Genomic DNA, 13811 nt, shown 5'->3' on the forward strand with positions numbered 1-13811 from the left:
AGATTTTAATCAACTAATACCACACCGAATGTCATTGATAACACTGTCTGGCAAACTTCCCACTGCTTATCCAGCTCGGACCACCCAACTCATTAAAAACACCTATATATGGAAATCTTAGTCTGGTATCGATACTCTTAAGTATGGTGATGAGTTTCCACATGCGTTTATGCCCAATGACTAACTGCTTAAATTCAATGTGGAATATTGGAGGGTTATTTCTCCCTACTGAGCATTTTAACCACTTCACTGCTGAAAATTTATTTCATTTATCATTTTCTTTTCATTTGCAGCAGATGCAAGTGATTCACTTTATACTACATGTAACCTAACCAGTACAAAGTATGGAGCTGATCTATCATTGTCGCCATGCAACACAAACTAATTAATTGCACTTACAATATTTCCCAGATCATAAGTTTGTTCATGAAATTGACTGAAACCCAGGATAATTTGAATCTGTGAACTCAAGTGTTTCAAACATGCTGTAAGGTCTGTAAAAGCAGCTGGAACCTGTCCCATTCGAATGAACAGAAACGTGAAATTGACAGTGAACAAAGGTAAATGGTGTAAAATGTGCTGTAACTATTGGACATGCCATCTGTCCATTTCTTTCACATGTACCTCTGAAAATGTCTGGTTTAAATCCACCATGCAAGTGTAGATAATTATATATATATGGGTGAGGCGGGGAATGGATGGGCGGGAAAGAGAAATTTTGCATGTCGCAGAGGAAAAAGATCTTAAAAACGAAAAACATGGTGTTGGAGTAAAATATTTGTTTATATATTACTCCAACCCTTGTTCTCTTTTCTAAGATCGTTTTAACTAAAATATGTTTATATTTTACTCCCTTTACGTTTTCACTCCTGGGATCTAAGCTCCTCAACCCCCCTTGGCTCTCCCTCAGACTCCTCAAACCAGTGCGCAATCTAGGCATCTGGTTGGACCTCCAGCTGTCCTTCCTCCCCCATATTCCGTATCTGAGCAAGACCACCTTCTTCCACCTCTGACAAATTGCCCTCCTCCAACTGTACCTTACCCCAAAGGCAGCCAAACCCCTTGTGCATGATGACAGCCACCTCCCAGTCCCCGCCTCTGAATCAGGCTCTGCCACTGTTAAGCTCTCTGAGATGCTACCCTGTGTATGGGGAGCTATATAAGTGCAAGTTGTCGTCGTACATTTTTTTTTCCACTCTCCCTAACCAAGAATCCATTTTTTATTATCAACCAGACACAAGGCCTCAAACTGGTTAAACACATGATAATCCTTGCATTTTTTTGATATAGTGCCTTATTACGTCTTCGCAACATCTCAAAGCGCTTCAAAGAGTATACTGTAAAGTGAATTGACTGTATATTTTGTGGGTGAAACGAAGCAGCCAATTGCGCACAACAGTGTCTCACAGATGGCCATGGATTGAGCGACCAATATATTATTTAAAGAAAAAATTCTATCAGATGTCAATCAGAGGAAGTTACAGAGGGACTCAACAGAGGGACACTCTTGTTGAATGCGTGTTTGGACATTTCCACCCTGGAGACATGGATTTCCCTCTCCGAAATGTGATCAAAGTTATTGATCGGTCTTGATGAAGTAGCATCCATTCATACCCATTGGCATCGCAACACTAAATCCAAATAATCGCAAATTGTTGCATTTGCCGCTTTAATAATTACAAAACATGCCTCTTTTCTAAGGCAACGAGTAGCTCATGTGAGAACTGAATTGAAACTGGACATATTTAAACGATTTGTGAATATTTGAATGTTTTGAGAGTCCTACCTTAAGAGAGTCTCCATTTGCCAACTGAAACGTCCTGGCCGAAATATTGATCCCTTTGCCTGTTTGAACCTGTATACTGTACACACATTCATGGTTGATTTCGTAGTTCATAGGATAATTAGGAGATAGCAGGATTCCCTCGTTGCTTCTTAAAGATGTCCCACATTCAGCTGCAGAGAAAGAAAGACATTTTTTAAATCCAATATAGTGGCTTCAATGTCCAATGATCTCTCACGCATAGCATTAAGATATATAGTGGACAAGGAAGAAAAAAATCACATCACATTTGAGTGAGTAAAATTTAATTTCTGACACAGCTAGCAGCTCATGTGTGAACTGAAAGGAAAGGTGAGGGAACTAGTGAGTGTCAAGGACTAGCTATCCAAACTAAAGTTATTATCATATAATTATTTGATATTTACAGAACAGATATTTAATCCAGCGGATTGCCTTAGGATGTCCTACCAACGTGACAGGTGCCATATAAATGCAATTTGTTGTTACTGTGAACCAGGTGGGATGTTGTGTGGCTCTGGTTTACAGAAATATCACAATAATAATCCCTACATTTGATATATCGACTCATCACGTCTTTGAGACGTCTCAAAGCGCTTCACAGAATATACTGTTGACTGAATATTTTGTAGGCGAAGCACGGCAGCAAATTGACTCAGCAAGCTTCTACGCATAACCATCATGATTAGTGATGTGGAGGGTTCTTTCTCCTCGAAGCATGCCGTTGACCAGAATTACATGCAGCAAGGCCGGCCAAATGACAGGAACTCAGATAGCCTATAAATATACAAGCATGGGACTTGCAAGATTTTTGGTGAACCGATGTGATGTTTTGAATTCCACATTGCAACCTTTCAATGCCACTTTGCTGGATAATCATTAAATAAATTGTCTTGTTAAGAGGCAACTGAATAGAAACGCTCTATCACCTTAGAAAACATCAGACCCTGCTGAGCATTAAATCAGGATATTGGCTAAAAATTACACAGATTTGAGCCCAACCATCAATTGGTTGGAGNTTTTTTTGATTATCCACTTGTCTGACACTTGCAAAAATCCTTCACCAAGCTATAGAGAATTCCATGCATGACACCAACTCATGGATATTTCCTGCTTCTAGAATAGAATGTGTATTCTCTCCCTGGAAAGACACACCCTCCTTACCTAATTCCAGAAACTACTAGGTGAAGGTTAGTGAGAGCTAATATTCGGGGATTGCAAACTGTGCATTGGTGTTGTGCTGGAGTTTAACCTTCTTAAACCACATAGCTTGTCCCATCCATAGTCTCCACTTTAGGTTCATGATTAGATTCCACTCCAGCCCCTTCACCATCACGTATGCCGTTCCTCAGGGTACTGTCCTCAGTCTTCTCCTCTTCAATATTTAATGCTTCCACTTGGTGACATCATACAGTGACATGGGATTAGTTTCCATATGTATGCAGATGACACCGAACTATCTCTCACTGCCTCCACCTTCGACTCCAGGACCACTGCTGTTCTCACAGAATGTCTGTCAGACATCAAGTCCTGGATGAGAGCTAACTTTCTCCTCCTGATTGGTTCCCATCAACGCCTCCACACCTCGCACACTGACAGCATCACCATTCGTTGATGAACTCTACACTTCATTGAGCCAGTATGGCATTTTGAGTTTTGTTTGATCCTCAACTTCCTTCAAACCCCACATCCAGGACATGCCCCTCTCTGCCATCCCCCACCTCCGCAGCATCGCCCAATTATAATAATAATTCTTTCAATTGATATAGCGCCTTATCACATCTTTGAGATGTCACAAAACGCTTCACAGAATATACTGTAAAGTGTATTGACTGTATATTTTGTGGGCGAAACGCAGCAGCCAATTACGCACAGCAGTTTCCCACAAACAGTTGTGGATTGAATGACCAATTTATTATTATTTTTTTTTGGAAGGCATTATTATCCCCAGAACTAACTCCCCAATCGATTAACAGCCAGGTTCCTACTTACTTAATAATAATCCCTTCAAAACCAAAAACAATAATAAATTGGTCATTTTCAATCTACGACTGTTTGTGGGACATTGCTGTGCGCAATTGGCTGCCGCGTTCGCCCACAAATATACAGTCAATTCACTTTGCAGTATGTTCTGTGAAGCGCTTTGGGACGTCCTCCCGACGTGAAAAGCGCTATATCAAATGCAAGGATTATTATTATTATTATTATTATTACTGCTAGGTAAATGGATGCGTGTGGAGTAAGGAAACTTGCCTAACATTTCGCCCAGCTGGGAATCGAACCCAGGTCTCTCGCTTGTGAAGCGAGTGCCCTAACCATTGAGCTACAAGACTCCACTTCCGCCAATGACTCTTCCCACAAGCTGCTGAGACCCTCATCCATACAACCATCACATTCAGACTCGATTATGCTATCTCCCTGCTTGTCGGCTTTCCCTACTCTGCCCCCTCCACAAGGCGTAGAGTACTCAGAACTCTGCAGCTCGTCTCATCGTGAAAGAGTCTATACAAATGTAATTTATTATTATTATTGTTATTGACAACACTATCTGACAAGCTTCCTGCTTTTTGTCCATCTTAACCAAATAGAGCTCTGCTCGCAAGTTTATCAGAAACTGAGTAGAAAGAATCCATGCCGCCAGTGAAGAAAGGGATGGAGGTTCAAAACAGTTAATTCCTTAGTTCCTTAATTAAGGAATGGGATAAGTTTAGCAATACCACAATTTTGAACCCAGAGACATGTACTTTTACAATTTTGATCAATGAGGATTGGATGGTTATTTTCTTACAATTAGCTTTTGATTCCATTTATTGGGAAAGATATAGTAAAAATTGAGTGTCACAAATTGAACGTAATTTGTGCAGGAACTTGGAAACAAGGCCTCGTTAAGGAGTTGGCTTCAGCACTACATAGAATCTCAGCACTTCATTATAAACTCAGCAATGCATAACAATTGAGGCTCTGCTCAGATTGGTCCCTTAATATTTCAAAGGACCTACTCAAAAACATTAAAGGGAAGATTTATGTGGCTGCCTCTTATCTAATATTAAAATATTATACTGGTTATCGAAGTTCTGTGCATACACTCAGTTATGCACATGCAGAAATCTGCATAGCCCCAACCAAAGGAGCAGGAAACATAACTCAGTCTTCCTGTTCATAATCACTTTGTTGCTCAAAGGAATATTGCTTTGCCTCCTGGAGTATCAGTTGTTCGTAAATTTCTTAACATGATAGAAGGCACAATCCATTTGGTCATGCTCCCAAAATAATAAATTAGCGTTTTAATCTAATCTGTTTTGGTATGACTGTTAAATGACTATTTTCAATGTTAAAGTCAATGAAGCTATTTGCTTCCCCCCACCTCCACCATCAGCAGAGACATTTTCTCTGAACTAAGTCTTTAATTACAGTCTCTCATTTGTCTACCTACAGCTGCCTGGCTTTGAAAGTGGTAAATCAATTGCTATTTAATCCACAACCACTTACAGGACACAGATTGCTAAATTTCAGTCAATAATTTTTGAACCCAATTCAACCATGAAAGATATCAGTCCTTCAGATGAAACTTTAAACAAAGGTCCCATTTGCCTGCTCAGGTGGATATTAAAAATCGCATGCCACTATTTGAAAAGAGAAGGGGTGTTCTGCTGGTGTCCTGGCCAACAATCCCCCACAAACAAAAAATCTGTTATTCATTTCAACTGAATTCATGGCTGTTTGTGGGACCATGCTGTGCACAATACACAATCACTACACTTTACAGTAAAATCATGTGAAAGACTCAATGATGTAATAAGACACTAAATAAAATGCAAGGATTATTATTATTGCATTATTATAATTTTCAGTATTGTTGTCTAATGCACAAAATTCTGTGTTGAATATTCAGGTGACTAAACTTCTTTAGCTTACCATTAACATGCCATTAACCAAGCAATTCCATAAACAATGACTACATGTACAAGCAAACGAAAGCAGCTGACCACGTACCCACACACCTTGGCAGAGGTGCACTCCATACACGACGGCCACCTCCGAGACATGAGATCTGGGATGCACCTTCTAGACGGTAACCTGAGGTACAGGAGAACATCAAGGAATCACCAATACCAAAGGTTGCTCCTATACGGTTGCCATAGGATGGGATGCCCGGGTCTTCGCAGGGTTCTAGGTTGTATTCTATCAAAATAAACCAGGAAAAATATTCAGAAATACATTTTAAACACATGCCTCATAAAAATATATCTTTAAGCAAGAGTATGAACAACCCAATATACGACTCTTAAAAATAGTTATGTTTAAAATTAAGAGCAATTACTTTCATATTCAGCAATTTCCTTGTGTTAATGATTTGTACCTCACGAGGCACTTTGCTTACCGGAAAAAGTAATATTGAATCCTTCGTACGATATTGAAAAGTCTGAGATGAAACGCAACTGAGCCTTGAAATTTCCATAGAGACCGGCGTTAATTGGTGAGATAATTTCTGAGCCAGTCAACCGTGCTAGAGCATGAGTAAAGCTGCCGTTTTCTGTGATGAGAAAGTAGTCGTGAAGATCCTCCAAATGGAAGGTGTGAAAGGTGAACTCCACGCCTACAGAAAAGATATGAGATAAAATCATTAATGACTTGTGGGGACACTGGTGTCCGTCTGGCTCAGCGGTTAGTACCCTCGCCTCTTGAATCATAAAGGTCTGAATTCGCAGTCTAGGCCAACACTCCAGTGCAGTCCTGGGAGGAGGGCTGAATTGTCAAATGTGCCACATCTCAATTGAGATGTAAAACCCCAAAGGTCCCGTCAGCCCTATTTAAGATGGATGTTAAAGATCCCGTTCCACTATTTCAAAAGAGAACGGAGTTTCTCCCAATGTCTATCGTGTTCTAGAAATGCAAAGTCATATTCCATCATGTGATAAGATGCTATATACAACAGAAAAATTATTACATGCTATGTACTGTAGTTCCTTATAAGAATTGCTACTCAGTTAAAACGCAGCCAAAACCTAATAGTCTTATTATTATACTGTCTACGGTGCAGTCTATGGTGAAAGACAAGCAAAATTATATTTGAACAAATTGTGTTACTGACCAATATTATTTGTATTATGGAACACAAACACCTACTTTCACTCTGTTTAAATAACAAAAGCATCAATATGTATGAATTAACCTTTCAAAATTTGCAAGGAAGAATATGAAGTCCTGTAGCTCAGTGATTAGAGCACTCGCTTTGCAAGTGAGAGACCTGAATTCAATTCCAGGCAAAGGGCGAAACCTTGGGCAAGTTTCCTTACTCCACACAGAGCCTAATAATAATCCCTCCAAAACAAAAAACAATAATAAATTGGTCATTTTCAATCTACGACTGTTTGTGGGACATTGCTGTGCGCAATTGGCTGCCGCGTTCGCCCACAAATATACAGTCAATTCACTTTACAGTGTGTTCTGTGAAGCGCTTTGGGACATCCTCCCGACGTGAAAAGCGCTATATCAAATGCAAGGATTATTATTATTATTATTATTATGAAGCAAAATTGTCCTATTTGGATGGATTGTTCCGACAGATCTTCAAAGCCTTAGAAATGACATTTCTTATTAAGCAACTTGTTATAAATTCATGCTAATTAGACCCCAGTACAGTGAAGACACATTATTAACATGATGTTCCTTTTTCCGAAAGCACAAGCTTCTTTCTTCGCATGTTGCTACTTTATAAAATGTATCATCCTTCAAAATTAACCAATTTGACAAATTTCCCTCCTTATTGGAAAAAGGGTTGAATGCCTCCTACATTCTTTGCTGGAAAGGTGCAATGTTCTTTCTGGTATTGTCATGATTTTGCAAACAAGGCTGAAAAATGCAGTGACTGATCGTTTGGAACCAGCAATAAATGCATGCCACAGTGATTCTCGGCAGTGCTCACTAAACTCTACCTTCACCACACAACTAACTGGAAGACCCTCCCATCCGTTTATGAAAGAACCATTAATGATTTGATACATCACTTAACGCAGGAGTGTGAGACTCCAATAATTTTATGACATTCATACAAGATACCCAAATTGTGGATTTCTTCTCACTTCACTGAAGGGTTGTTATTGAAAAATTAAGAAGAAATAGAGATCATTCAATTTAGAAAAAGCAGTATGTTCATTTTTTAATTTTTCAAGACATACATAAATATAATTACTGAGTTTCACCTTGTCACATCTCTCACATTGCTATTAATATTGGTCTCAGGTAAAGGGACATGTCCTTGTCAAGGTCTGGATCTAATTTACTTGCTAGGTTCTTAATTCTCCTGTTGATCCAATAGAAATGGAGATGCTAATAATGCAGCTGGAAAGCAGGTTTAAACAGTTGGATTGGTTTACATTTTCTGCAATTCACTTTATAACCAGACAAGCAACCGAATATTTTAATCTCCTGTTGGATGGAATTCACTCCAGCAACCAGATAGAGCAAATGTCATCTTATATATAGTGACATTTTATAGAATCTCTTACCTGCTTGATGTCCCCAATTGGGATTTTCTCTAGCCTAGTGATGGCCAACAAAATACATTTTCTGTATTGAATTTTTCTTGATTTATGCCATATCAAGAAAAAAATGAAATCACACTACCGATCGTACACAGACTTACCTAGACTCATGCAAATGTTCAAGGGAAGGGGGCACTTTTTGACAGCCCAGTGGACCGATTTCAACCTGCGGGCCACAGGTTGGCCACCACTGCTCTCGCCAGTCTTGTTTATCAGTTTAAATGAGGACGGAGTGGAATAAAGATGGGGAAACTGCAGACAAATGATCATTCCAAAGGTGTAAAACTGCAGTGTAGTACAATAATCGCATGAAAAGTTTGGTGGAAAGACCAGGGGAATAGGATTCAAATAGATAACTCCATAATAATAATACTTGCATATGATATAGTGCCTTATCATGTCATCGAGACATCTCAAAGCACTTCACAGGACATACTGTAAATTGGATTTACTCTGTTTTTTGTGGGTGAAACTCCAGTGGGTCAGTCAGTACCAGCACAGCCAGCATGGGCCGAACGGCCTTAGTCTGTGTTGTAAATTCTATGATACCTATTTGAGACACCTGGTCTGTTCTCTGTATGTAGCTTGGTATTTTAACTGATTAAATGTAAGGCAACAGAGGGTGTATCAAATAAACATCGCTCAACAACGGGGACAAAAGGTCTCCGACCTCAAGTGGAACTGGTGCCTTTGAAATGTCACCCTCTGTACATCACTGATGGATAAACATAAATAGATAAAAGCTCTATACATTGTCTGAGACACATTTTGTCTGATTAAGTCTACCTGGATCAGGGGCATATTTAATTGGCTGAGATCAGTGGCTGATATTGATGACTAAGATTGGGCAATTAGTACAGATCATTCAATCCTTTTACCTCCCAAGATACTCACACTAACCTAGCTGAATTTCATGGAAAGCTTTTATGAGAAAGAGTATTTCTGCACACACTGCAAAAAAAAACTATAACAAGATACTTTTTGCATTAAAGTTGCCCATCGTTTCTCTAAGTTTTTACGTTTTATAAATGTAAAATTGTTGTTGTTGCAAACTGAATACTCTTCTTTTTGTTCAGTCTTTCTATTTACTTAAAACTTCAAAAGAGTGTGTCTTTAAAAGCAATAACAAAATAAGAAGCTGCATTTAGAAATACAGAATACCATACAATGGTTCATCCCCATTGAATGTTCATTCTGTTTTGGGCTATTCTCACCAAGTCTTAGATATCTATTAAATTAACTTATTATTCCTTCTTGAAATGAGGCAGAAAGAGATCTAATAATAATGATAATCCTTGATTTGATATTCTGCCTTTCATATCAGGAGGACTTCACAGATGCATCTCAGGATTTTACAATAAAGTGTTGTGATTGTATTTATAGGCGAACAAAACAACCAATTTGCACAAAGCAGTGCATCATAAAACAGCCATGAAGTGATGACAATTATTTTCCAGGAAATTATTCTTTACAACACTGGAAAACCCCCCCTTATCTTTTTGAATAGTGTTGAGGAATCTTTAAAATCCACCTGAACAGAAGACAGGACCTCAATTTACATTTCCCTCAAAAGGCAGCATCTCCAACAACAAATTACATTTGTATAGCGCCTTTCATTTCAGGAGGTCGTCCCAAGGTGCTGGACAGTCAGGAATCCACACCTGAGCTGGTGGTTGGGATCAGGAGGGGTGGAGGGCGGGTTGGGTAGAGTTAAGAGGGTGACTGAAGGCAGGGTCGAGGAGGAAGGACTTGATACAGGGCTTGAAGTAGGCAAGGGGAGTGGGGGGTGAGGGGGCCAGACGGAGGGACTGTGGAATGGAGTTCTGGAGGGTGAAAGCAATGGTAGGGCTGGCAAGTCGGGGGACTTGGAGCAGGTCAGAGCCCGCTGAGCGGAGGGAGCAGACAGGTTGCCAGGGGTGAGATGGTCACAGAGGAAGGGAGGAGCAAGGCTGTGGAGGCCTTTTGATGGTGAGAATCAGGATCTTGAACTGTATCCTCTGTGTGATGGGGTGGAGCCAGTGGGGTCGGGTGAGGATGGGGTGATGGGATTGTGGAGCCTGGTGCAGGAGTGCACACGTGCTGCAGAGTTCTGCATGATCTGCAGCCTTTGGAGGGAGGAGTTGGGGAGGCCAACAAGCAAGGGATTTTCGTAGTCAAGCATGGGTTTGATGAATGCAATGGATGAGGCTCTCGGCGGCCTGCGGTGAGAGATAGTGGAGGAGCCGGGCAATGTTGTGGAGGTGGCGGATGAAGGACAGTTGAGGTCGAACAGGACCCCGAGGTTCTGTATTGGCTCCGTGAGGTGTAGAGTGCATCCATTCCTGAACACTGTATTGGAATATCAACATAGATTATGAGCTCAATAAACCAATGTAGGGCTTAAACCCACAACCTTCTGACTCAGAGACTTTTGAAGCAGAGTCAGTGCACACCTCTAAAAGGGAATCAGATAGGCGAGTGGTGGTGAACCTATGGCTTGCTAGCCAGAAGTGGCCCATGGGGCTGTCAAGAAGCGGCCCCCAGAACATTCACACAAGTCTAGGTAAGTCCGTGTTTGATCAGGAGCTTGCTTTCAGTTTTTTTCTTGATTAAATATGTATTAATTTATGGTATAAATCAAGAAATATTCAATCAAGAAAATATATTTTGTTGGTCACAGAAATTTCTAAAGGTTGGCCACCACTGATATAGATCTTTGAAGAGGAGGAACATTAAAGTTGGATGAACAGAAAAGTGGGATTCAACTAAGCAATTTATGTAGGAAAAAACACCAGTGCAGACATCATCTTTTGAAAAGACTTTAACTTTCAATCGTTCAATGATTCAATTAGCTGTGCAAGATTAGGAATCAGGATAATGCAGATTTGTTGACACCTGTGATCTCTCCATGACCTACTGGGACCACAATCTAATACATCTCTCACCCCATCAGGATCCCAAACCAATTTAAGCATGTATAACCTTGATGCCAGGTCAACCAAGAATTCTGCTTGGCCTAGCATATTGTTCACATATTTACAATTAATATAATTTTTCGTTATTCTCCCTGCTGAATCCAAGGTTCTGGCGATTAAATTAATGTTGTACTTATGGAATACAGCTGACCTGTTTCATCTCAAATAACTGTCATTTTCAGTAAATCTTCCAACTCATTATTACAAAACACATTCCTTTACAACTCAAAATTAACTACATGACCAGAATGCAAACGCACAGGTTAAAGGCAGGAACTCAATCAAAATCCTTGTACACGTAGTTTCATTACCTTTTCCATGGGAAACTTCCACAGTCCACGTGCAGTTTAATGAATTTGGGTAAAAGTCTGGGTAACCTGGGGATAAAATGGTCCCAGTCGGTCCTTGAATATCTCCACCACATAGTGCTAGATATGAAAAAAGAAAAGTAAAAATGTAAATAGAAAATTGTAGCACGTTGTACTTTTGTTACCTTTTGCATTTGCATTAGCACATAAGTGATGGCTGATTATAATCTACATAAGGATCTAAGTCGGGGGTTATTTAAATTTAAAGTGGATTTCAATTGTAACCAGCATTTTACCATCACCTATCATTACTGCAGATGGCTCGGTCCCTGTATTTACAGATCAGTGTAGGGATGGTTTTCTCTGGAAGTAATTTGCTTCAGTGACTCAAATATGATTATATTTTGAACTCCCCTGTGTTTTCTTTCTTGGGTAACAGATGTAATACGATCAGTATTACGATCAGTATGCCAGTACCTGGCAGCTCGCGCAAACGTCTCAAGCCTCTATAATCCCTGATTATGCATCGGAATCACTCCCAGTAAATTGTTCTGGCAATTACTGCAAATTGTGCTGCTCTAGCCCTACTACACAGCTTCCTAGGTGGCATCAAAAGTGAATTGGATTATCCATCAGAAAGCATCACTGTGCTAATCCCAACGTCTGAGACAAAAAGGGAAAGTACAAGGCAGGATTGTATACCTTTACATCGCACCATACACAAGATCAGGATTTGGATGAAGAAGGCTTTTCAGCCCATTTGATCTTCCATCATACCTACCCTACCATTTTTATGTAAAAGCAACAAGCTGTTTTTTTTAAAAGATTTTTTGTCAGTGTCCTGGCTTCAACCACCCTGACAATTTAGTTGTAAATGGAGAGAAATGCTGGAAAGTGGTTAAATCCCTCAGGTGCCAGGGGACGACCAGAGAGGTGTCGTAGAAGATCATACAGATAGGGAAGTGCTAGGGTGTGAAGGAATTTATAGACTTGAGTGAGCATGCAGAGTGTTAAAAATTCAATGGCATAATTTGATAAAAGAAGGGAGCTGTCCCAGTGTATTGTCCACAATTCCATTAAATTTCTGTTTGTGGGACATTGCTGTGCAGAATCTATTGCCGCATTTCACCCACTAAATGCACAGTCAATTCACTTTACAGTGTATTTGGTGAAGCTATATCAAATGCAAGAATTATTATTATATAAATGATCATTCACTTCATGGCTATTCGGGGGACACTGCTGTGTGCAAATTGGCTGCCTCGATGGCCTACAAAAAGTGCGCAATCAGTACACTTTACAATAAATGCTGTGAAGTGCTTTAAGATGGTTTGCCAACAGATATGGTGCTGTATCAAATATAATAATAATAATGTCCTGCACCATATTCCACTACCTTACAAGGCACAATAGTAGGAATTAGTCAAACGAACATAGGTTTTGAGATAAAATGGCTGAAAACTGGAAGACAATAATCTCAACTAATAAAAAGGTAATCTATAAGTGAGGTGAAAGACCATTCTTCTTCAGTGAAGGTTTGAAATTGGTAAGTTTGGCAGGTGGCAACAATTCAGATTAACATCAATAAAGCGTCCAGTTGGTTTAGCAGCTTGCTCTCTTTGATTGCAATCATGTGCCCTGCAAATTCTGTTGAGAAATATTGGCACACCTTGCTTTAACATTCTAAATGGCAGACACAAAATAATATCTTAAAATTATATTAATTGCAAAATGGACTACAGATGGCGAGCCCAAATCGCAACAGAAAAAATGCAGAATGGGTTGAGAAAATCTAATAATTTATTCAATATTGCTCTGCCTCAAGTAGCAAGAAGATACTCAGAACTGTAATTAATGAATGAACTGGAGGTAATTCCTTTTATTGATGCCCTCAAACAACTTAGTAGATACAGTGTAATATGTACTAACATGACTGGAAGAAGACAGAAGGCAAATTACGACTTCATGTTATGCAGAAAAGACAGAGTCTTTAATTAGTTTCCTGCCCTAAACAACCCACTTTATTACTTTCTCACTCTTGTACATTTACATTTTCAATTAAACTTTTAGATTAAGTTTCCAAACATGGATATTTTATGGAGTTATTTTGTGACCGTTTTTTATTCACCTGCTTGGATATTTGACACAAGGGGAAACCCAATGCCATGATTGAGAGACTCCAAACTCTGTCTCGTTTGGAGAC

The 13811-nt window shown here is 39.6% G+C and overlaps 1 protein-coding gene across 1 annotated transcript in view; it reads right to left on the minus strand.

Annotated features, from left to right (window-relative positions):
• The window catches only part of csmd3b (CUB and Sushi multiple domains 3b), a 773500-nt gene that overhangs the window by 162494 nt on the left and 597195 nt on the right, over nucleotides 1-13811 (minus strand). Inside the window, exons 19-22 of the mRNA XM_042331884.1 lie at nucleotides 11612-11728; nucleotides 6183-6398; nucleotides 5795-5983; nucleotides 1787-1956 (exon numbers count right to left, since the gene is read on the minus strand). Coding sequence (XP_042187818.1) covers nucleotides 1787-1956; nucleotides 5795-5983; nucleotides 6183-6398; nucleotides 11612-11728 — 692 coding nt within the window. The remainder of the gene's footprint in view (nucleotides 1-1786; nucleotides 1957-5794; nucleotides 5984-6182; nucleotides 6399-11611; nucleotides 11729-13811) is intronic.

This window comes from Callorhinchus milii, unplaced genomic scaffold (assembly GCF_018977255.1).
Source record: "Callorhinchus milii isolate IMCB2004 unplaced genomic scaffold, IMCB_Cmil_1.0 Scaffold2, whole genome shotgun sequence".
Lineage (NCBI taxonomy): Eukaryota > Metazoa > Chordata > Chondrichthyes > Chimaeriformes > Callorhinchidae > Callorhinchus > Callorhinchus milii.